Source organism: Monopterus albus, unplaced genomic scaffold (assembly GCF_001952655.1).
Source record: "Monopterus albus unplaced genomic scaffold, M_albus_1.0 scaffold29.1, whole genome shotgun sequence".
In the NCBI taxonomy this organism is placed as follows: domain Eukaryota; kingdom Metazoa; phylum Chordata; class Actinopteri; order Synbranchiformes; family Synbranchidae; genus Monopterus; species Monopterus albus.
The window spans coordinates 858,900-881,504 of NW_018127909.1; the positions used below are offsets into that span (position 1 = coordinate 858,900).

A 22,605-nucleotide genomic window follows, 5' to 3' on the forward strand; every position below is an offset into this window, starting at 1 on the left:
AAAAGACTCATGGCTGTATTAGCTCAAAAGGGTGCTTCTACTAAATACTGAGCAAAGGGTCTGAATACTTATGACCATGTGATATTTCAGTTTTTCTTTTTTAATAAATCTGCAATAATGTCAAAAATTCTGTGTTTTTCTGTCAATATGGGGTGCTGTGTGTACATTAATGAGGAAAAAAATGAACTTAAATGATTTTAGCATATGGCTGCAATATAACAAAGAGTGAAAAATTTAAGGGGGTCTGAATACTTTCCGTACCCACTGTAGTCTGGGCAGGTAGATGAAAGTATGATTATGTTTCGTTCAGCTTACTTTTATTTTCTATAGAATTGTTCAGGCTGGCAGGCATCAGTAGTCAACATTTACCACTTCATCAGCAAAGCTTTTTCTTTTTAATCAGCTGGACATTGTGATTCTTTTCTTTTAACATTTTCAAAAGAAAAAAAAGCATCTTCCTTCCTGAATGTTGGATGAGGAGACTGATATCACGCTTGTCTGTACAGTAAATATGAAGCCAGGGCCTGTTAGCCTTGCCATGCATAAAGATTGTAAATAGAAGAAAATAGCCAGCCCAGCTTTGTTCAAAGGTAAAAGAGTCCAACTGTCAGTACCTCTAAAACTGACCAGGCACTGGTAAGTGAATAAACACATATTTAAAATACTGAACTATTTCCATATGGATTCCTATGAGGAAATAAAAAAAAGTCTGAGGGTGGTAGGGATTCATTGTTTTAGTTAAGAACACCGTACAAGTCTGACATAAGGAAATGACCTGACTTCTATTACTATTAAGCTCACTCTTAACAAACTCTGGTCATTCACTATTTCTGCATCATGGATTTGAACATGTTGAAGTTTTGTTTACCAAGTGCACCTTCTTTCTCCAGGTGTCGGGTGGGGGCCACTGGGCAGAGGCACTGTGGAGCTGTGAGTGTTGATCCCTGAGGAGTATGAGTCATGACCTCGGTGGTGCTGGTCGACACCGGTGGAACAGTGGTGGAGTATGTTACAGCTGAAGAGGACCAACAGGTGGGTTGGACACAGCCAAGCAGAACTGTAATGACCGTTTACAATAATTCTTTATTTTTCTCATTTTTGACTTAATTTGTTTCTACTTCATGCTTATAGTAAACTTGTTTTCCACTGCCTTGCTCTTTTCCCTTTCCCCAGCAGGAGGGAGAGTGTGAGGCAGATCTAGAACTGGAGGGAGAGGTGGAAGGCGAGTGTGAAGCAGAGGAGACCTATGAAGAAGTACAGGACAGAGACGAGGCTGAGGACTACCCAGCAGTCATAGTAGAGGAGGTACCTGGTGCTAGCCTGCTTGAGGAGCAAGGTTACTCAGCCCAGGTGTTGGTGTATGATAATGAGGTGTACCTGGTGCAGGAAGTCGGCGATGAGCAGGAGCTGGAGACAGTTGGGGAGGCAGGTGAGACATAAATACTTGTGTATTTATCAGAGAGTGGTTTTACCCTCCTACTCTTCCTTTTTGCGCTGTAGGCTAATGCACCAGATAACTCTCATACAGTCTCTGTTGCAAGACATAACACACACACACACACACACACACTGCTACCAGAGTGCCAGAGCAAACCTCAATCATTAAGTGCCCTGTTTTACCCTTTCTTTAGGTGCTGGGAAATCGGAGTTAATTTTCTGTATCCTGTTACCATTGTTGATGCACAGTTCCTATGTCAGCCAGATCACTAAGGTTTCATGTTATTAGAAAAAAGAAATTTTACCCGCTGTTGTACTCTTTACATTCAGTTTGGACTAGGATTTATGACTCCAGTTTTGCTTCAGCTAACAGACTGATAATAGTTTCAGGTTACCACAAAGAGACACGCCATTGTTCAAACAGCTGCAAATATTTACACTTATACGTACTGGGCTGGTGCCACTGCCAGAATTGTTGGTCAAACTGACAGCTTAACTAAAAATGGCAGTTAAAGTTAGAATTCACTCATTCTTTGTTTTACTGCTCAACAGCTTTTTGTTCTGTATTTGTATTTATGGTGTAGTACAGTGTGTAGACTGTGGTGCATTTTTTCTAGTACTAATCATTGCCTTCAGTTTTCAGTTCAATTTTTTGTGTAGCACCAATTCACAACAGTTGTCTCAAGGGCACTTTACATAATTAGGTATAGACATTATACTATTATAATGTTTCTGTTTTCCATTGGTACATCTTGGCCTTCTGTGTCTCCTCACCCTTGAAATAAAATTGCCATCTGGTGTATTATAGATCTAGAGGATTAGAGAATGTGGACAGGGTACGAGTTCAAATAACTCTGGATCTAAAGTTCACACACTGGTTTCATATATTCAGGCTTAGAACATGTGTTGGTTTGTTGTGGTTGGGCTGAAATGGGGAATGTGTCTGAATATGTCATATGATTCTATTGCCAGCACCAAATTGTCTGATAAAGTCTGAGGGTTGCCACCTTTGTATCCACACACTGCCACCTTGTGGAGTTTTTTGGACAGCTGCTTTTTTATGAACAGTTGAGGTGTCCAGTGTTATCTCAGTAATCTCTAATTAATCCCTTATTAAAATGGTAATTAGTGTCTAATCCAGTGCCGTGTTCGTAAGTATGAAACAGACTGAAAGATCGAGGCAGTATAATATTGAACTTAGCTTTCCCTAAGCTTTATTTGTGCATAAATCAAAATCTGACGTTTCAGCAAGCAGGACAGGAAGTTGTCATAATTACCAAGAAATGATTTAGTACTACATAAATTTGCACATTTTGTCTGCTTGGATGTCAGAAATTTTGAAGAAGAGTATTTAATTGTGTATTTTATGTTTAGCTTGACTCTACAAGTGGTTCATTTTTTGGAATTACTGTAAATGTGATTGTACTGGGTAGCTGAGAAAAAAGGTGTTCGTAATGGTCCACTATAAATACATACAGTAATTGCTATATTTTAATGTAATCCTGTTGTTTGTTTAATCTTATAAAAACAAAGTTATTGATATCTAAAAAAAAAATCACAGGAAAAAAGTTTGCATTTCCACTGGTGTGTTTATTGCACATCAGTAGGAAACAATCCTGTAGAGCTGTCAACCCAAATGTAAGAGTGAGTGTAGGTCGTGTTTTGACACAGTTTGCATTTTAGTATTCCATTACTTTTTGTCTAATATTTTGCATAATCCACACAGGCTATTTGCTTTCTAAAAAAGAAGCAGTCTGAGTTATGGAATTGATAATGAGCTATGCTGTAACTGATATGTATCTGTTGCAGTGCATTTGACTTGTATAAAAAAAGGCAACAAAACACATGATGTGAAGTAATCCAAATCCATAGTTTAGAGCAACAAATTCATTACAGTCACTGCAAAACATTTTTTCTTCATTGTTGTGAGCGGAAGTAGTTTTGATGTACGCTTGTTTACAAGTTTTAACGGGCAATTCGTTGTGCAGACTGGAGCTTTGTTGTGTAACAGATGTATTTGTCCACTGACTTCAGAAAAGCAGTCAATACCGTACAGCATTTTGTGACGTACTCGCAACGCAAGAGGGCGAAGGAAGGATTTCCTGTGTTGGCAGCGGAGGGATACTTCTCTGACGCCGTAATACATCTCGTTGAATTCGATGAGATTTCCCATTAGCGGCGGAGTGATCTGAGGTTGTAGCTTCCCGTACAATTCAGTGAGAAGTCAATGTGAATCTGCAGCAAGTGAAAACATGGCGACTTCACAGCATGAGGGGCACGCAAATCAGCTCGACCTACTCATCAGGGCCGGTAACGTATTTTTGTACTCCTAACCTCGTTTCGGGAGCTAACGTTAACGCGTGGCTTGTGCTTTTAACCTCGACCGCTGCGGCTTCGTACGCTAAGTAGTGTGGTGAAGTAATGGAGGGCAATCAGGAAGTGATCACCTTGGTAGCAACCTGCATGGCGTTGCTACACGGTGTATCGAACCCGGTGTAAGAGTAGAAAAACGTTTGCAGGCACTGCCAGTTAGCACAGATAAGTAGTTATTTGCACGAAGTGTGTTTTGCATGTTGGAGCAGAGTTTTCTCATCTGATCTAGTTTTCTGATCTAGAATAACGGTTTGCAGATCGGCTCTGCACAACCAGGAAGTGTAAAGATGTTGTGTTTCCTACGTCTTTGCCACGCTGTCTGAGTCGGAAGGACATGTGGGGTTTATTTTTACCATCATAATTCCAGTACACCCTGTTTGATATAACCCCGTTACAGTTGTGGTTGACGTATATCTTGGTACTTAATCGGGGTTCACTTTAGTTTATTACGGTAGTCAAGTCTCTGGATAACATTTTCATTAGTTCTAAAACGTAAGGAGTGTAATATTGTAAAGTTATGTTTTAGGTGAGGAGAGCACATTTTGTACATGTCCAATGTCAAAAGGGTATGATATTCAGAAATCACGGTTTCCGTTATTGTGCTCTGACTGGAGCGTGGGATGGCCTGGTTCACTGGCTTTATTCCTTTCAGTTGTTTGAAGTGCGGCTTCAGCCTTCGACATACCTAACTGCAAAATACGCGTTTTGCGTTTTTTGCAGGTTTGTTGACGAGCGGTGTGTTGTGAGAACACCGCCTCGTTTCCACTTGTTTAATCGAAATTTTAAAAGTATTTTTGTTTTATTTCGATGGCGGAAGCATTGTTTATGTGAGGGGGCAGGACATGTCTTTGATTGACTATCTCTTTAGCCCAATAGTGGTTGACTTGAAGTTAAAACGTAAGCATGAGCCCAATCAGATTTAAAAGGGGGCGGGATGTTATTTGAGAAGGAGCCAATAGGGGGTGAGGTGGGTGTTGAGTGACAAGAGGATTTGTGAACGTCTTCGAAGAGATCTGGAGGGAAAGGATGAGGAGTGTAAACACGGAAGTCATCAGAAGCAGCACTATTTTTTGACGGACTTGCTGCTATTCTTGGCCCCGTTACATACAGGTTTTAAACAGCCATTCTCCTAAGTTTCAAAATTTTTGCCTATACATTCAAATACTTTTACTCTTCTATATGTACTTTTGTTACAAAATTCTGGGCGTTGTATTATTTAGTAATTAAGGATAAACCCACATGTTAATAATTTAGACAGACTTGAAATAGTTTTGTTAGCATGGCTGCCTGGTTTCAAGGGATGCATAGCAGGCTTTATGGTTCCTGCTGTGATGGCCACCAGCATGTCCTGTTTTTTGTGAGAGGGACTGAATGAGTGGGACAATCTAAACATAGCCCATTTCTCTTCCTTGTGCAGTGCCTGTTGCCTCAGTGATATAGCCAAACATGGACAGTGCAGGGTGTAACAGGATCTCGGATTTCCCACCAGTGATTGACACCAGCAGCAGGTGCCCTGGGTACCTTGTCAGGGCCTCCGAATGGCCACGTACCATTTCTTTTACAACAGACTGAGTTGCATTTTTTAATTAAATGGTGTGTTATTGTACATGTGATAGTTAAAAAAAAAAAAAGTGCGGGGGCTGCTTTTAAGATAAATGCCTGTCAGTGACATTTCTGCATGCTGATCTTGAAGGGCAGTTGTAGATGCTGCCAAAGCATTTTAGTTGACTCTGAATGCTTCCTCACATCACTTAAGTATACTTAACAGTCCTAATATATTACAGCCTGAAACAAAATCCAAAGGTGCAGTATAACAAGCAGTCACAACAACTAGTTCAGCAAATATAAAGAGGCTAAGAAAAAATGCAAGTGTGATTTTGCACCATGTTGTACTGTGTCTGGATCAGAGATAATGTGTTGAATTCTGAAAATGCCTTATCAGTGGGTCAAAAGCAGTTGGATTTAGAAGGTGCCATATAGTTGCATGTTATTTTCAACATATGCATAACTGTGAATAATGTGAAATAACTGACAGATAATTGATAAAAACAGTTTATTCTTTTTGTTTGGTCTTTCTCTGTGGGTATTAATAACCTGAAACTCATGTATTTTGTAGTAACAGGTTTGATTGGGCTCAACCAGTAACCTTCTTTTTCCAAGGGTGTTTGCTAATTGCCTCTGTGTGTTTTAGTGGAGGCTTCTGTTCACGGCAGTGTTCACTGCTCTGACAAGACCATAGAGGCCGCAGAAGCTTTGCTACACATGGATTCACCTTCCAGCCTCAGAGAGGAGCGCAGCCCAGGTATCTCACACACACAAACAATAATCGTAAAATTATATAGATATTTTCATCATTTACAGGTGATTCTGCGTGAAAATATTTCTAAGGTTTCATAATTAATGGAGCATTTTCTTTATTCAGTATTGTGCATCCGGCGTAAAACATGTGCCAAATGTCAACATGCGAGTTGATTTGCTGTGGCGACCCCGAAAAACAGGAAAAAGCCGAAAGAGACATTCATATTGTGGAGTATTTCAGTGCCTTAACTAAAGGCCACTGACCAATAATATTTTCATTGCTCTGTCACCTTTGCTGAAGGTTACACAGACAAAAAGTAATGTATTCCAGCTGAAACAGTTCTTATATCTCATATATGTAGTTTTGAGAAGGTCTAATGCTCAACAGTAAATCTTATAATAATAATCACCTTTATTTGGCCAAGTATGTTATACACAAGGAATTTGTTATGTATGGAATGTTATGGCTCTGGTTTCTTAATTTAACCTTTTATTCCTTTCCAAAACCATAAGTATTAGTTAATTAAGTAGATAATCACTGGTATTGTAAGCCTGATGTAAAGGACCAAAATTGTGAAATAAATGTTCTTCAGCTTTTGCTTTCCCACTGGGTGCTTTAAGTAGCAACAAAACACAATAGTGAAAATTGTAATCAGAACTTTATAACACTGCATCACAGCACAATTGTACCTCTTCCCTCACTCTCTCCTTTATCCAGAAGCTTTTATCCCACCATGCATAGCAACACCAGACTTCCTGCATGCTGCCATGCGTCCAGACATGATTACAGAGACAGAGGTGGAGATATCAACAGAGGACTGCTGCGAGGAGGAAGAGGAGGAGATGGTCACCCTGCTGGAAGAGCCAGAGCCTGACAATGAGCCCGTCAGGAAGAGGAGAGGTAGACAAAGACAGTTTGCCATTTGTTTTTGTTTCAACCTAGAAAGTGAACCCTCAATAATCAGTAGCAGTGAAGTCATCTGCAATAGTGTTTTAACTTTTGTTCATCATGTTGCAGGGAGGTGAGCTTTAGAAAAAGGAAAATCTATGTTTATATCATTTCAAGCTAAGTTTGAACTGCAAAAGCTCTGGTAGCTCTGTAATTGTCCTCACAAGCCAGGCCACAAACCTCAAGCCAAAGCCCTGAGTTACACTGTTCATGTCCCATCATGTCTTGATCCCAGAGCACCACCTAGTGGGAGACCTTTACTTTTGAGTCTTAGCTGAGTGTCATTGGTCAGTGTATTCTGTACCTCAGTACACATTACTGAAACAAATGTTTAAGTCAGCTTTAAAACATTTCTTTTGTAGCTGGACGGAAGTCAAAGACACATCAGTCAGCTATTTCCAATAGCTCACCGGACCTCTCCATCAAGAAGAAACCAAGAGAAGGAAAAGGTATCAAATAGTAATAATCACTCTAGTTGACATTCACATAGATGCATACAGACGTCTGTTGCTTTTCTAATGTGTTAAGCTCTGACTGAGATGGATAAGCTTTTAGCAGGGCGTTAATATAACTCGGATTTCCAGCAGGGAGCACCACCTATCTTTGGGAGTTCCTGTTGGACCTCCTTCAGGACAAGAACACCTGTCCCAGGTACATCAAGTGGACACAGAGGGAGAAGGGCATCTTTAAATTGGTTGACTCAAAGGCTGTGTCAAAGCTGTGGGGCAAGCACAAGAACAAGCCAGACATGAACTACGAGACCATGGGACGGGCACTCCGGTAAGAAGGCTCTGCGGTTTCATGTCAATGTGTTTGAGGGAGTTTTCAGGTAAATCTTTCATATTTGTATTTTTTGGGGAGCAATGTCATAACTCCTGACCACTGTTTCTCCTCAGGTATTACTACCAGCGTGGCATTCTTGCTAAGGTAGAGGGCCAGCGGCTGGTCTACCAGTTTAAAGAAATGCCCAAAAACATTGTCATCATTGACGATGACAAGGCAGACATGCTTGCCCCTGATGACATGATGGGCTCAGACACTGCTGCATCATATGAGCGTGTGCCACCGCCATCAGACATGCTGCTCCAGGTGGCCGAGCTGTCGTCATCCAAGAAGCCTAACATCCTGCGGGGCGCTAACAAAGCCAGCATGGTCCAAACTCCTGTTGCTACAGGCAGCAAGACAGTAGCAGGAGGTGGTGCAGCAGGGGTTCCACGGATAATGACTGTTTCAGCAGCAACAGATGGGAGTCATACCCAGCAGTCTCACACAGCTGTCATCCCAACTGCTACTGGGCCCAGGTCAGAATCGTGCTGAGAGATCAAGCCCTTCAGCTTGGACATTACATTTGTGTCTCAACTTAGGTATATTAGGGCATATTTCCCCACCAAGGAGGGACTGACTTTTGGCTCTGTGCTGTCTTATCCTTCATCCACAGGACAGTGCGGGTGGCTATGCAGGTGCCTGTCGTCATGACAACATCGCTGGGTCAGAAGATCTCTACAGTGGCTATGCAGCAGCCAGAAGGAACAACAGGGGCAACCCGCCACACCACCCTCCTCACCAGCACTTCTGCTCTTGGTGCTGCTGCCCCTAATGCCAACTCGCAACAGAAAGTATGTACATGTGGAAACCCGTTCAATGACCAGCAGCTACCTTGAACAGTCTTGAACTTAACTGTGTGCACCCTGCAGATCCCCTGCTTATAAATTTAGCAGTGTTTAAATGTAACATTTTTGCTTTTAAGTCTGTCTTTATCTTTCATGGATGTTTTTTTTTTTTTATGTGTTTTTTGAGCAGGTTGTGATCCAGGCCATCCCTACCATGGTCCCAGCCACAGCGGAGAATGGAGAGAAGATCACTGTCCAACTGGCCAAGATCATCACAATCCCAGCCCATCAGTTAGCTCAGTGTCAGCTCCAGACCTCCACAGGCACTAATAAGCCCAGTGTTGGGGCCTCCCCAGCAGGCATCAGCCTCCTTGGGAGTCCCCTGACGGTCCGGGCCCTGGCACCTGTTAACGTTGGCCCGGGAACACCGGTGATGAGACTCACTGTGCCAACACAGACACAACAACAGACTGTTGTGGTGTCACAGCCGGGGAGTTTTGGAAGTGGGGCAGGGGCGATAACGGCATCAACAGCCAGTCAGTCGGTGGCAGCACAGCCTCATATCATTAGCGGTGTCATTAACGGTTCAGAGCTTGTGATTGGAGTGCCGGCAACCGGAGGAGTCGCAGTGGAGAAGCTGAAGGCTGGTGCAATCCAGATGCAGGCTGTGCAGGTGCCAGTGACGGTGGCAGTCCACCCGAACCAGGTGAACCTCAAAACTATCCAGAGCATCAAGTCAGAGACTGTGGATGCTGAGGTGGTTCTCAAACTAGAAACACCTGATGTGATAAAGACAGAAGAGCCTGAGTGCTGAAACACACACATCTACCAATACCTGTCTTCTCATTCTCTGCCAGCGAGTGTTAGTTTGTACGCCTGAAGTTGTTTTTACTCATGTAATAACCAGCAGCAGTCTGTCAGACTTTAAAGACTCCTGAAGGCCTCTCCACATTGTTCCTGTTGCTGCCTAGAACTTCACTGAACTAAGCTGGGCTCCCTCAGAACCACACTGAAACCTCTACAGGTGTTTGTGTACAGATCCCTGCAACATAGTAATACACAGACTTGAAAAGGACTTGCTGGGAAAGGTAAAGGGACCAACCTTAATCACTACAATGTATGCCTTCCAAACGGATTGCTATCACTGACTCGAATTAGGGAAATCCTTGAAAAGATAAAAAGCTGAACACTACAAAATGAGGCAAATAATTACAACCAACCAAAAAGTGTGTTTGGGGGGGGGGGTATTGAAGCTTTGCAGGGTGCATTTGTTTGCCTCTACAGATGTTAAAACCAGCAACTTTCCCTTTTTTTTAAAACTATCACTGTGCAGATCAAGTGTGGGTGGTGCTATGGAGAGAGAGAGGGAGAGAAAGAAAGAAAGTGGAGCTGAAAGATGTCAGGAAATGGTCATGTATGTACATACATATATATATACTATACAGTTTATGGAGCTAAAGTAACAGGTCATCCATAGATTTTTAATTTTCTTTTTCATATGTTGTCTGAATGGTAAGATGAATATTGTTTTTTGTTTTGATACCCTGTACCAAGCACAGTATTACTGAAAGTAGGAGGAACTAATAATTGTATTATTAGTTCCTACACATGTAGACCAGTGGCCAGATTGCTTCTATTGTGTCCTCCAGGCAGAAAACAAAAAGGTCCTGGCTATTTCTCAATCTTATATTTTTTGGACAGTTTGCATGGACATGCAAAGAATTATATGAGTTAGAGCTGACGCATGCTGCCAAGTCTTGGGGGGGGAAAAAAAAAAAAAGAATAGAAATAGGAATGTATGTAAACTCAGATCAAGATGGAAATTATGCAATTATATCCATCATGAAAGGCATAGAAAACAAGATTATGCAAAATGGCCGTGGGAAAATATCAAAGGTCAGATCCAGGTCACTTTAGTTCACACTGAGAGCAGTGTTTCTGCCCCCACATTTCATTGTCTTAAGAGGAAAGCTAGAGAGAAAGATGTTTGTGTTCAGACTGAACTGTTTGTATATTCAACATTTGAAGTATATTCTATTTTGTTGTACTCTTGTTTCAAAGTGTATTAAAGTAGATTTTACTGATATTTGAAATGTGACACTTTCCTCTTGGTTATGTCAATTTTTTAAGATTTTACATTGGCACTTATGTGTAAGATCCTCTGTTGGGATTTGACTTTGGCTCACATGAATGTGGTTTAATTACTTCAGACTTTGTTCATACATGGCAATTTTTATTTGTATAGCCCAATATCATAACTACCGTTTCACTTGCCAGGGTGATGTCTTATTACACTGCAGCCCAAAAGACATTAATGCTGGTGAATACAGATGAGATCTGTAGATATATTGGTGTTGAAATTTTCAAGTCATAAAAGCTAAAATTCCTTTCATGTCTCCATTGTTTTCAGGTGGAGATAGAAATCTGAGGATGTGGAAGCTAAAACCAAAACTATATGTATAGATGTACATTGTTAAAGGTATATAAGAAAATATTTTTATTGGATGAAACAACCTTTTAATTCCCAAACATCAAATAATGAGAAGAAATTGTAAATCCAAGTAGCAATCATAACATTTAGTCATCACATATATAACAAAAAAAACAACACTTTATTCTCAGTGACTCTGTAGTACATTGCTGTGTGAAGCAAAACATACTGCAGTTTCAATTAAAGTTTGATAATAGATTTTTAATTGATAACTAAAAAGTACAACTACTACTCGGTTTCACTGTGCAAGTTATGCTTGAGTACAAACGAAGGTAACCTGGTGCAGAGAACACTGCACAGTGACAGAGTTAGGGGAGGTAGACTGTCGTTGCAGGGTCTAACCTGACTTTACCGCTGCCCACTCTGGTTCTAGGCCTCCTGCCTTCATCCTCATAGTTTCTCCCGTGGAGTGAAACCCACAGGAAGCCAACCTCGACTCTGCCTCTTCTCAGAGCCATCTCCTCTTGTGTATAGATTCACCACTTGTTTTTCACTTCTTCTCCTTAAAGGTAAAGTCACAAACCAGAGAGAGATGGTCAGATGGATAGCTAAAAGACGGAAGCCTGTTTGGTCCAATCTGTTCCTCAGTGGGCATGTCCAACACTGCGTCTACTCTCAGCATGTCCTGACTATACCAGATGTAGTCCAGAGTGGCACAGCATTCCCCCGTGGGTCTGATCTTCCATGTTGTATACTCCGGCTCTGTCAAACCGTCTTGGCTGAGTTTCTTATAGGCAGAGTCCAAACTCAGAGGTGAAGTGATGAAACGCCGGTACACTTCCTCAGCTGGGACTGCGTTGAAATCGCCACAGATGAGCAGAGGAATGTCAGAGCTGGGGACGCCCGTGGGCCCACCACAGTGTTTCTGGACCAAGTTCTGGAGGTGTCGCAGGAGATCGGAGCCCTGGGCACTGCGGAGCCACTCCCAGCCAGAACGAGCCTTCAGGTGAGTGACAGCCACACAAATGCATCTTGCAGTGCTGCGACACCGTAGCATCATCACCACGGCAACCTGTGGCAAGATGGCAGCATGTTAGGTGCTTGTGAGTAGCTTTTGATGAAACTATGTGAAATTCTGCCCACCTGATTGGTTGAAAGCCTCATGGCAGAGAGTCGCAGGTTGCCACTATCCAGGAGCTCGAATCGTGACTGATCGAAGAACAGCGCACAGCCGTCAGGGCCGTTGTTGCCCTCCAAGCCCAAACACGGAGACTGTGGTTTAGGGCAGAAGTTGCTGCTATAACCCAGACCTGCCAGCACCGGCTGAAAGGTGTCATAGTAGTGGTCAACCTCCTGCAGACACAGGATATGAGGACGGTAGGTGAGGATCTCCTCGAAGATGAGGTACTTCCTGCGTGACCAGCTGAGGGCCTCCATGGGACACTGGACAAAACTGTCAAGTCCCTCACCCAGAGCTGAAGGACAGAAGAAAGAGGAAGAGCTGATTTCAATATGGAGTTGAACTTGATAACGCTACATAGTTTATCTTAGCAAGCATCTGATTAGGGTTCTCGTTGCAACAATTTGGAAATGTTTATGCTTAAAGGAGAACAATCTTAGTTTGACACATGTATGATCAGAACACACGACATCATCTAAATACCACCCACCCCACTTCCAACATTCCCCACATTTATTAAGATAAAATCCAATGCAATCTATTAGGCTGTAGTTTTATAACTACCTTGGGCTAGTACATTCCACTGCATCACCCTGATGGGGCTGCTGTCTCCATCATTGAGGTGAATGAACTCCCTGTGGAAGCGACGTGGTTCGTCCCCAAGAGCCTCTTCACACTGCTGAAGTAGCTCCAATGAGATAGGGGGGCATATAAGGGACCCCTTCTGCTCCTGCAAGCCAGCGAGACAGGAAACCTGACATTGACTGCATTTTACCTCGGGGGAAGATTTGTATACACATCAACCCTGTTTTTGAAGAAGGTACTAACAGAAGAGGAGGAATCACCTGGCAGGAATCCAGCTCCAGCTTTGTGTCCGCAGGTTGATGGGGGTCTAGGTGGGATGGAGGGAGTGGAAGAGGAGAGTGGCCGCTGAAGGTCTGAGCAAGGGCACTGAACAGCTTGGTGGCCCCTCTACCCATCGGACACGCTGATAAAGAGGGACACCACACAGGGATGGTGAACAGTGACCAAATGCTTTTTCACTTCATGTCTAAATGCTGTATGATTACAGCTCCACTCGCCTTTTGACTTCCTTCAAGAACATCCGTTGACTCGCATACAAATCATCAATGCAACCTAAGAATAAGACCGGCACTTCCTAAAATGTGTCAGAGTGATGACAGTTTTAAAAACTGAGTTGACAAACTGTCACAGCACGTCGTCTACTTTGGTCCTTAATGTACAGTATCTCTACCACTGTGTTTCTGTGGTGGCACAGTTCTAACCTAAAACAATATTTTGGCCATGTGGGGGCAGTGGAAACTGTAAACACAACAATGGCATATCATCATTACAGCATTAAAGTTACTGGACAGGAAAAAACAATGAGCTAAAAGATGCTAAAACACCGTGTAAAGCTGAGGCAAATTGCAGAGCTGGGTGATAATTCTCGGTAGGTTCACATTACGAGACCCTATTCACATTATACAGTCATTTGATCCATTGTTAATATGAAAATGCTGACTGTAGCAGCTTTAAATTACATCAAAAACGACTGTAAAACCACATACTGGTGGATGACCATCGCAACAGCAACAGGACTAATGGGAAGCAACTTGTACTATTAAATTATAGCTTTAACTTTGCAGAGGTCAGTCCTTGTTGATAAGCACAGTCTCTCTCTCACTCACTCTCTCACACACACACAGAGTCGTGCCTTTGTGTATTCCCCAGCCCATTACCCTAACCTTACCCATCACAACCATATGCCTCCCAGTGCTGCAACCAGTGCCACCCTTACCCTAACCTAATCCTGATTCTAACCTGAACTCTCAAACATAGTCTTAATCCTCAAACAGCCCTTTGAAGATGTGAGAACTGCCCAAAATGTCCTTGCAATGATGGCAGTGGGAAAAAAAGGTCCACAGAGTGTAATAAAAACATGCACATAGACACTATCTGTCCGTCTTATGCTTCCATGAGAATTTAACATGCTTGCTGATTGTTTATACGACCCTGAACTGCAAGAAATCAAACCAAAAATGGGTCAGAATAACTATTGTTTTGCCAAGAGACATCAGGCTGCCTGTCTGTTCTTCAATGCAGTAAGAATAATAAAGAAAACCCCAATATTTCTATTTAGTTACAATTTATGCTTTAACTTTCTAAAACCAACCATGTCCTAGAGCACAACCATTTTCAGAAAGATAGAACAATATGAATTCTTCAGATCTTAAACATAAACAAACCCTGCTGCATCTAGATAAACACACACACACACCTAGACTCTTTCAGTCATTAATATTAACAATTAATACAGGTCCATGTTTACACCGCATACATGCTGGCACCAGCCAGACTAGTTTGATTAAATCCATACAAACCTTCACTGTCACCTCAACATTCTTCCATTTGTGATATGTATATTTAAATTACACATAACATAACCTCATCTACAGGAAGATAAAGAATAGCTGCCTCTTACCCAAAGCCTCCATCACTGTTCACAGCTCTGTGCACTTTGCACACCTCCCTTAAATGCCACCGTCATCCAAACAGGCACTGTGTGCTAATGTCAGCTGAACTGGCTAAGCGTGGTTTCACTGCAGCATGAGCTAATGACAGATGTACTGTCTCTGTGTGAACACAGAAATCTCACTTTCACTGTTCACTGCAGCCTATAAAAGAAGAGTCATGAGATTTAAAAAACAGAGCACTGTAGTAGTGAGTCCTAAAACCTGGAACCGAGTTGCTAACAAGTGTCTAAATCAGATTCCAGAAGCTGTCTGGGACATTAAACGCCATCACACCAAACATGAAGACTCATCTAGTCACTAACTCGCCTTTATAGCCTTGTTATTTTTAAACTCGTGCACTTGGGGACTATTGTAACTGACACAGTCATGATCACTATCTACATCAGGTCACACTAACAGGATTTTGTAGAAGAGGAAAGCATGCAAAATCAAATTACAAGTTGGACGCTGTAGAGGAGATGTTGAAGTCATGGGACTGTGGTGTAGTTTGTTTATGGCCTAACAATAGCTTTTTACTTCTGGTGACTGTATTTGGGCTTCAAACATCAAAACGTGCAAGTGTCATAAACCGAAAAATCCCAATGGCTTTTTGTCAGTGGAACCAGGGTGATACCAAATTCTGGGTTGTCTTCCCTACAGCACTATATAAACTTTTGTAACACAATATAATTATATTTTAGCTGATTCTTTTTTAAATAAACTAAAAAATGATGAACACAGGAGACATTACACTTGCTAAACATCAGAATGGTAACACTATCTTTGTGAGCATATTAACAATGGTTAGCATGTAGCATGCAGACTTACAGAGCTGCTTCTTCTATGCATATGAAGTACCTCTATGTGGTGTCTCATGGACCAGAAAGTAAACATCATCTGTGTTACCTAGTTTGTGGTGTTAAATTGCTGCTTTACTCTCTGACCTTTAAAACGACAGCCTCCTGCCCTGTAAAGCTGTCTGACCACACACTGCAGCATAAAGCCATTCAAGTTGTATTAGTATAGACGGTGGATCGTTAAACATGAGAACAGACAGAACTGAGACGTGCAATGCAGTGAAGATATCAAAGCTGTTCTGATGTCTCTAACTAGTGTTCTTTATAGCAGAGCTGTACACTTTGTCCAATCTGATCCAAATGTTCTGTCCAAATGGGAACAAAAGCATTGTGTCACTACTATAAATCAAAACACAAAACAGGAACCTGTTATATCAATAAATCATTACTATTCTTACATAGTCACTTAATTCCCTATTTACATTCACCAGAAACATTAGTTGCAGGTTATTATAACAATTTTGAGGTCGTATTACAAAAAATAATGAGTTTGATTGTTCTGACTCTTAAAAACAAAGTTATCTGCGAGCAAAATCCTTTATCCCTGTGGCTGGACTTGAAATGTAAATGCTAAAAATACATTTTGGAGAGCCCTTCTCTCATTATCAAAGGTCTAATTATAAGATTTATGTAGTCTTGTATTATTAAAATATGAAGAGGACTGGTGGGCTTTCAGCTTGGGAAGGGAAGTATCTACTTTCAAGGGAACTGTGTATTTGTAACTGGAAAGACAACTCAACTTGGGACTGTACCTAAAAAAAAAAAACAACAACTTGTTTTAAGTAGAAGCAATTGTATATTATCCTGTAAAAATTGGTGTCAAGTTTAGATACAACATTTTCCACAGACCAACACCAAAATGCAGCGATGAACTACTGTGTTTCTGATACGACTCCTCACAAGAGAACGATGTTTTGGCATCAAGCTCACAATGCGACAGAGAACACTGAAGATGATAAGATGCAGATGAGCAAAATACTGCTTCATGCATATGCTATGAGTCTGGCCATACAAGAAAACTACAGATACTACAGCTGCCAGATCAGATGACACAGAGGAGTTCAGAGCAAAGTTTACTTACCTTCTTCACTGGAATAAACTGATGTCTCTTCAGTTCCTCTTGTGCAGCATCTGCCTTGTTGTCTTGCCTCTCTTACTATTGCCTGTATTTAGTCTTGTTAGTGAGCGAGACAGAAGCAGGGAATGCTCCTCTGTGTGAATATGCCTGCGTGATTTGTTCAGAGGGAAGTAGGTTGTTTTTGTAACCCTCTAACTGCAGGGCAAGGTCACAGCAGAGAAAAGCCAGGTCCCTTCTGCCATCTGCTGGCACTGGAGGGGTCACACAGGAAACAAGTGTCTTTCATCACCAAACGTCATGCAGCGAGCCTAAGAAGGAAAGCCACAGGGTTCAGGCACACTGAATCAAATACAAATTTACCAGAGATATAGCTGGTTTGCCAAAAATAACAGGTACATTCTAAAAAGCAAGTGAGCACAGAAAAACTAGGAAATATATGGAGTGTATCTAAGAAATGTAGCTGCAAAGAAAGGTGCTAAATTTGTGAGCTATTGAAGAGATGTATACAAGTTATAGGTAACATTAACTTGTTGCTTTTCTCATGTTCTGCCTGCACAGAAAGCCAATGTTTTACTTAGAGTGGTTAATGTTTCCAGTGAAAAAGCAGAAGGAGAGAATTGCAACAGATACAGCGAGTTATGAGCTCAACTCACTGCATCTCGATAAGTTTCCTTATTACTGTCAAACCAGATCAAATCAAAGCTCACACCTGCATTCCCAACTGTACTTAACTTTAGTTTTATTATTAATGCATGTGCCTTTCCTACTGTGACTTGTCAAATTGTCTTCCATGAAAAAGCCCATCGGTAAGAAAAATTAGAAATGCGCGAGTAAAAAAATGTTCATTTTTTATATCCCTATAAATCTCAGATCTAACAAAATAAAACAAACTTTTTTAAATATCAGAGGAGATATTTTTTGTCAGTCAGTAGAATAAGAAAGAGTGAATTGTGCCCCAGATCGGATGTTTACTGTAACTTAATTCCAGTCAGGGGGGTTGTGTCAAAATGTAATTTGAGCCATTTTGGGCGTTTTTGTAAATTCTGCGCAATAAAAATAAACTTGACGGACATGCCTTCATACCATGTTGTTGCTTAGACCTTTATTAAAAGATTTGATCACAAATTAATATTAACTTAAACATCCCATACATAAAGTTTATTTGAACTGACAGATACTACACATCAGCAGACATTTAACTCAGCTATGCTGGTCTATAACTGTCTTGTCTCCCAGTCGTTTGCTAAAATCTAACATTTGTTGGTGTAGGAGTGTGCTGACATTTCCTAACTGCTGTCTCCTGGATTTCAGATGGTTCAACAAGGCACTCATAGACAGCAACACAACACCATCGCTGCTCTGATAATCCTGAGTTAATGACAAATCCTCTCCCCAGGTTTCCTGTAAACTCTCCAACAATGCCTTTATGTCCTCGGTGAACTTGTGGATCTCCTGCCAGTATCGGTCTTTGTTCTGCCTGGCTCTGCCAACATCCTCGGCCATCTGTCTGATACAGAGGCGCAGCCTGCTGTTTTCCATGTTGACCTGCTCCAGTTTCATGGTGCTGTCATAGATGCTCATCTCTACAGCTCTGAGCTCTAAGGCCTGTTTGTCAAGCACGCCAATGTATTCTGCTCGCAAGACTTCCAGCTCAGCCTTCATCTCCTCTTTGGGCTGAAGCAGAGCACTTGTTTTCCCCTTCACCTTCTGAATCAAAAGCTCTAGCTCCATCTTCCTCTGCCTCAGTCTGGAGGCGAACGTTTCAAGTCCCTGGTGCCTGCTTTGCTCCTTGGCCAAAATGGCCTCGGTCTCCTTTAGAATCTCCTCTTTCTCCTCCACCTCCCTCTGCTTCTCCTCATTTCTCCTTGTGATGCTCTCGGTCTCTGTAGTGGACTGAGCTATTTCCTGGAGGTGTTTGGAAACTATTTGTGTGTACTCCACCTCAAACTGGGAAACCTGGCTCAACAGCAAGTCAGCATCTGCGCTCTCTGGCTGAAGTATCTGAATTTGGGCCTCCTCTTGTCGCAGCTCCTCGTATCTCCTCTTGGCAATGCTGATGTCAGAGGTCATTTTTGCCACATACTCTTCCTGCTTCCTCTTTGCCTCCTCTAGGAGCTTCTCTAGCTGGCTCTTCTCCTCCTCAAGATGGCTGAGGTTCTTTTTCTGTGCAGCCATGCTACTGCACAACTCTTTTTGATTCCTCTCAAACACTTGCTTGTTGATTTTGTCAGCTTCTAGGAGTTCTCTGATCTTTTTGTCCATCTCTTTGATCTCCTTGCTGTGTTTGACTATAGAGGCAATGCGCTCCTCCAGCTGCAGCTTGGACCGTTTCAGCTGCTGTAGGACATGGAAATTCTCTGCCCTTACTTCATTCTCCTCATCATGCCGACACTTAAATATCTCATACATTTGAGCCAGGTGTTCTTGACACAGCAGCCCTGACACTCGACCCTCCTCTATTTTACCTTCCACTGTGGCAATTTTCGCTTTGAGGTGCTGGATGGTAAGGATGAAAGATTCCTCTAACTCACACAACTCCTTCTTCAGCATTTCTCTCTGCTGGTGCAACTCTTGATATTTTTGGGTTTCCCCTTCCAGCTGCTTCTCAAACTGGCACCGAGATGCTGTCAATCCACGTATATTGCTCTCCAGCTTGGACATTTCACTCATGAGCTCTCCCTGACGATGAAGAGTTTGTTGTTTCTTGTGGTTAACTCTTTCCAACTCACTTGTGTGCCTTCTGATCACTTCCTTTTGCTCTGTAATTTTCACATTGGCTTGGTCCACATCTCTGGACAGGCTGTCTTTTTTCACAATGGAAGCCTCTTTCTCCAGCACCATGTTTTGCTTTGTTGTTATTTTGTCCAGCTCAACAGCAGCAATGCAAGCCTTCAGCTCCTCTATCTGCTCCCGTGTGTGATCCAACTGCATTTGCAAATGATATTTTAGGGTGATTTGCTCATTGAGAACAGCAATGATGTTTTCATGCTCAGCCTTCACCTGTTCTCGTTCAGGGTGCAAAACTTCATTTTGGCTCAACAATGACTCCTGCCTCTTCACAGTGGCTTCTTGTAGCTGAGAGACTAAGCTGAGGTCTTTCTGCAGCTGCTCTGTCTCTTCAGCATTAGATGCCCGAGCTGCTGCTATGTCAGCCACAAATTCCTGGCTCATTCTTTCACGTGTATTGTTAATTTGTTGTCTCAGCTTGCTGTTTTCTATGGTTTCCACTTCTAAATGTTCATGTGTAGTACGTCTTTCACCCTCCAGTCCAGTAGCAGCTGCCGCTATCTCTGTCAGATGGAGGCTAACTTCAGGTGCGAACGGTACTCCCTCCTCTTTCAGCTCTTTGACCAGTTCCTCTAAATGTTCGAGAGCAACCATAACGGCCGGGAAGTCGGGGACCAAGGAGGAAGCCATTTTATTCCTGTGTATTTGTTTTAAGATTCCGTGTTTCTGGTGCTCCAAGGTGCGCTTACTGTTTTAAAGTTCGGTTAGTTTCCAACACCGACAATTTGTGTGAGGTCGCCATGGCAACAACTGCCCCCACCACGAAGAAGACCGCATTCTACGGCATGTCAGTGGGGCCAAACGTTTTCAGCAGTGGCTAATTGTCAGCTAAAACGACAAACAACCGATATCAAGCGGTTGCGGTCACCAAGGCTGTAACTACCCACAAGAGCGTTATGTTTGAGACCGACAATCTGTAACGTTATTCGAATATACATATAAAATAAACAGAGAGCCTTTTGCGACCTGTGTATCTAGCTATACCACGATCTAAGTTAGCCTTCTAAATGTTGGAAACCACGGGTTTTGCTTACCTGACTGAACTATGTAACAACTCCAGAGCAGATATTTAGCAGCAGCCTCTGCTTCCCAAGACCTGTGAGCTGAAAACAAAAGCGAAACTGTGGGTGGCAGTAAGAGTGTACACTAGCCCGGGTGTTGCCAGTGTTGAAACCTTCACGGAAGTCAGTTGAAAAGTGTCTATGGGAATTGCCACACAACAGGCCGGTGATTGCATATGCTTTTTTTTTTTCCTTTTAGGGATTTAATAAAAAGCCTCACCCAGTGCCATGAAATCGGCGGGCAATACACCACACACACACTAACAGACTGAGAGATGAAATGAATGGTGATCTGACCATTTTAGCTTGTCTTTCTACATGGAAAATGTTAGATCAACTTAGTTTATTCCCTATTCAGTTCTTAAAAACCCATTTACAAATTTTTCTGATATATATACACCAAACCCTTCAGAAACAAATCCAGGTTATCAGACAAGAATATTTTACCTGACTGATGAAAAGTAAAACGCAATATATTAACTGACCACTTATTGTTTTTAAAACTAGCATGAGTTCGGTGAATTCACCACTTTGACATTTAGGACATTTGGTTCGTGCAAGTCTATAGATAGCCAGCAGAACCTGGCAACCCTGACCCGTCGCAGTTTGTTGTCGTTGGTCCGCAAATAAAGACGTAATAATATAGAAACAGAGCAGGTAGAAACTGTACCGCCTTTTCGATGTCTAACACCCCATGTGTTTTTATGATAGCCAGTGAAAATGTTTGGACTTTTTGTTACAGTGTTACAACGTTGATATTATAATAGCACAGGTATGCTTAAATATGTCAACATGCGCTGGTCACTTTATGTATTATTTCGTTTATTTATTTCATTTGGCAGGAACATTTCTCATTATTTAACAAAAAAATCAAAGAAACTGTAGTTGAGCTGTAATGACCCAGAATTAACCAACAAAGCGTTTTATCTATCCCTGGCCAGATATTAAAAGGCACCCTGATCCACGTTGACCCCTTGCCAGGATGATATGAATTGTAGTATCATGTTAGTCCATTTACAATGTGCCCACAGTCATAGCGTGCTAATACGTTTAAAACGCTCCATTATAACAATGATAGGTGTATTGACGTCATATTTCTCGGAGTGTCCTTTCTATCCATCCCAAGTCTTGGAGCAGGGCTGCAGCCACCACAGATCCTGCACAAGAGCCGAAGAAAACATGGATCTTATCAGTAAACCAAGAAGCAAGTCTATCGTGTGGTTGTATTTCGGCTTGAAAGCAGATGAAAAGGGACAGCCTTTGAACTCTGGCGAGGCCGTTTGTCGTTTATGCCGAAAAATTGTGCTTGCAAAAGGTGGAAATACAACGAATTTAAGAAGTCATCTGAGACGTCGACATGGTGCAGATTTTTTCGAGACTACTTCCTCTACATCCTCTGGAGCTTTGTTTGAGACTCAAGGTAATTTACCACCAAATTCTGTGCTTTCATAGCAAAAATGATGGCTGTAAAATGTGCACCGACATTTGAGGCTTGTTATAGCTTGGGCTGCCATAGCACACGTACATTCCCTCTTTTTAAACTTACAAAATTCAGTCACAGCGGGCTGTATTGTGGTTTTTATAAAGCTGCATTTCAACTGGGAGCAGTTAAAGGTGAAAAATATTCCTTACTCCTTTGCTAATTCTTAACACTCTATTAAAGGCCTGGTATATGTTGTTTTATTTACCTATGATAATATTTTGTGTTGTAACAGACTGATGTGATTGTATTGATTGAATTTTATTTGAATGCAAAAGACTAGTCTTCCACAAATTAAAGTAATTAGCCTCACGTTAAACTGAAGCGTCGTTTGAGCAAAACCGGTCAGCCAGCGGGTGTTTGAGTGTATTTCTTTTTACGTTGTCTTATACATACAATCAGGGAAAAATTATTTGAACCCCAGCTGATTTTGTAAGTTTGCCCACTAACAAAGAAATGATCAGTCTAAATTTCAATGGTAGGTTTATGTGAACAGTGAGAGACACAACAATAACAAAAAAATCCAGAAAAATGCATTACAAAAAAAG

The 22,605-nt window shown here is 41.8% G+C and overlaps 3 protein-coding genes across 9 annotated transcripts in view; 1 reads left to right on the forward strand and 2 right to left on the reverse strand.

Annotated features, from left to right (window-relative positions):
• Positions 1-10,432, forward strand: part of elf2b (E74-like factor 2b (ets domain transcription factor)) — an 18,797-nt gene extending 8,365 nt beyond the window's left edge. For 2 of the 7 annotated variants that reach the window (XM_020596079.1, XM_020596078.1), the window contains exons 2-10: positions 891-1,032; positions 1,174-1,429; positions 6,002-6,112; positions 6,827-7,009; positions 7,420-7,506; positions 7,642-7,837; positions 7,954-8,358; positions 8,496-8,673; positions 8,858-10,432. In XM_020596079.1, the coding sequence (XP_020451735.1) occupies positions 961-1,032; positions 1,174-1,429; positions 6,002-6,112; positions 6,827-7,009; positions 7,420-7,506; positions 7,642-7,837; positions 7,954-8,358; positions 8,496-8,673; positions 8,858-9,481 (2,112 nt within the window). In that variant the 5' untranslated portion in view covers positions 891-960 and the 3' untranslated portion in view covers positions 9,482-10,432. The other 5 variants (XM_020596081.1, XM_020596080.1, XM_020596082.1 and 2 more) reach the window with 5 other exon arrangements.
• A 96-nt stretch (positions 10,433-10,528) lies between these two features.
• On the reverse strand, positions 10,529-21,859 carry noctb (nocturnin b). Its single transcript, XM_020596089.1, has 7 exons — positions 21,025-21,859; positions 20,551-20,619; positions 16,733-17,037; positions 13,124-13,266; positions 12,843-13,008; positions 12,242-12,573; positions 10,529-12,170 (listed from the first exon to the last, which is right to left on the reverse strand). The coding sequence occupies exons 4-7, from the start codon at positions 13,256-13,258 to the stop codon at positions 11,649-11,651; spliced, it is 1,155 nt and encodes a 384-aa protein (XP_020451745.1). The 5' UTR covers positions 13,259-13,266; positions 16,733-17,037; positions 20,551-20,619; positions 21,025-21,859; the 3' UTR covers positions 10,529-11,648.
• Positions 17,817-20,481, reverse strand: ccdc175 (coiled-coil domain containing 175). Its single transcript, XM_020596077.1, has one exon. The coding sequence runs from the start codon at positions 20,144-20,146 to the stop codon at positions 17,930-17,932; it is 2,217 nt and encodes a 738-aa protein (XP_020451733.1). The 5' UTR covers positions 20,147-20,481; the 3' UTR covers positions 17,817-17,929.
• Positions 21,860-22,605: the final 746 nt, after the last annotated feature.

Bases quoted from the DNA above. Each gene is read 5' to 3' on its own strand.
- noctb (XM_020596089.1), bottom strand. From the start codon at position 13,258: ATGGGTAGAGGGGCCACCAAGCTGTTCAGTGCCCTTGCTCAGACCTTC. The intron at 13,009-13,123 runs GTGATTCCTCCT...GCTGGCTTGCAG, and splicing joins TGGAGCTGGATTCCTGCCAG to GAGCAGAAGGGGTCCCTTAT. The intron at 12,171-12,241 runs GTGGGCAGAATT...ATCTTGCCACAG, and splicing joins TGAGGCTTTCAACCAATCAG to GTTGCCGTGGTGATGATGCT.
- ccdc175 (XM_020596077.1), bottom strand. From the start codon at position 20,146: ATGGCTTCCTCCTTGGTCCCCGACTTCCCGGCCGTTATGGTTGCTCTC.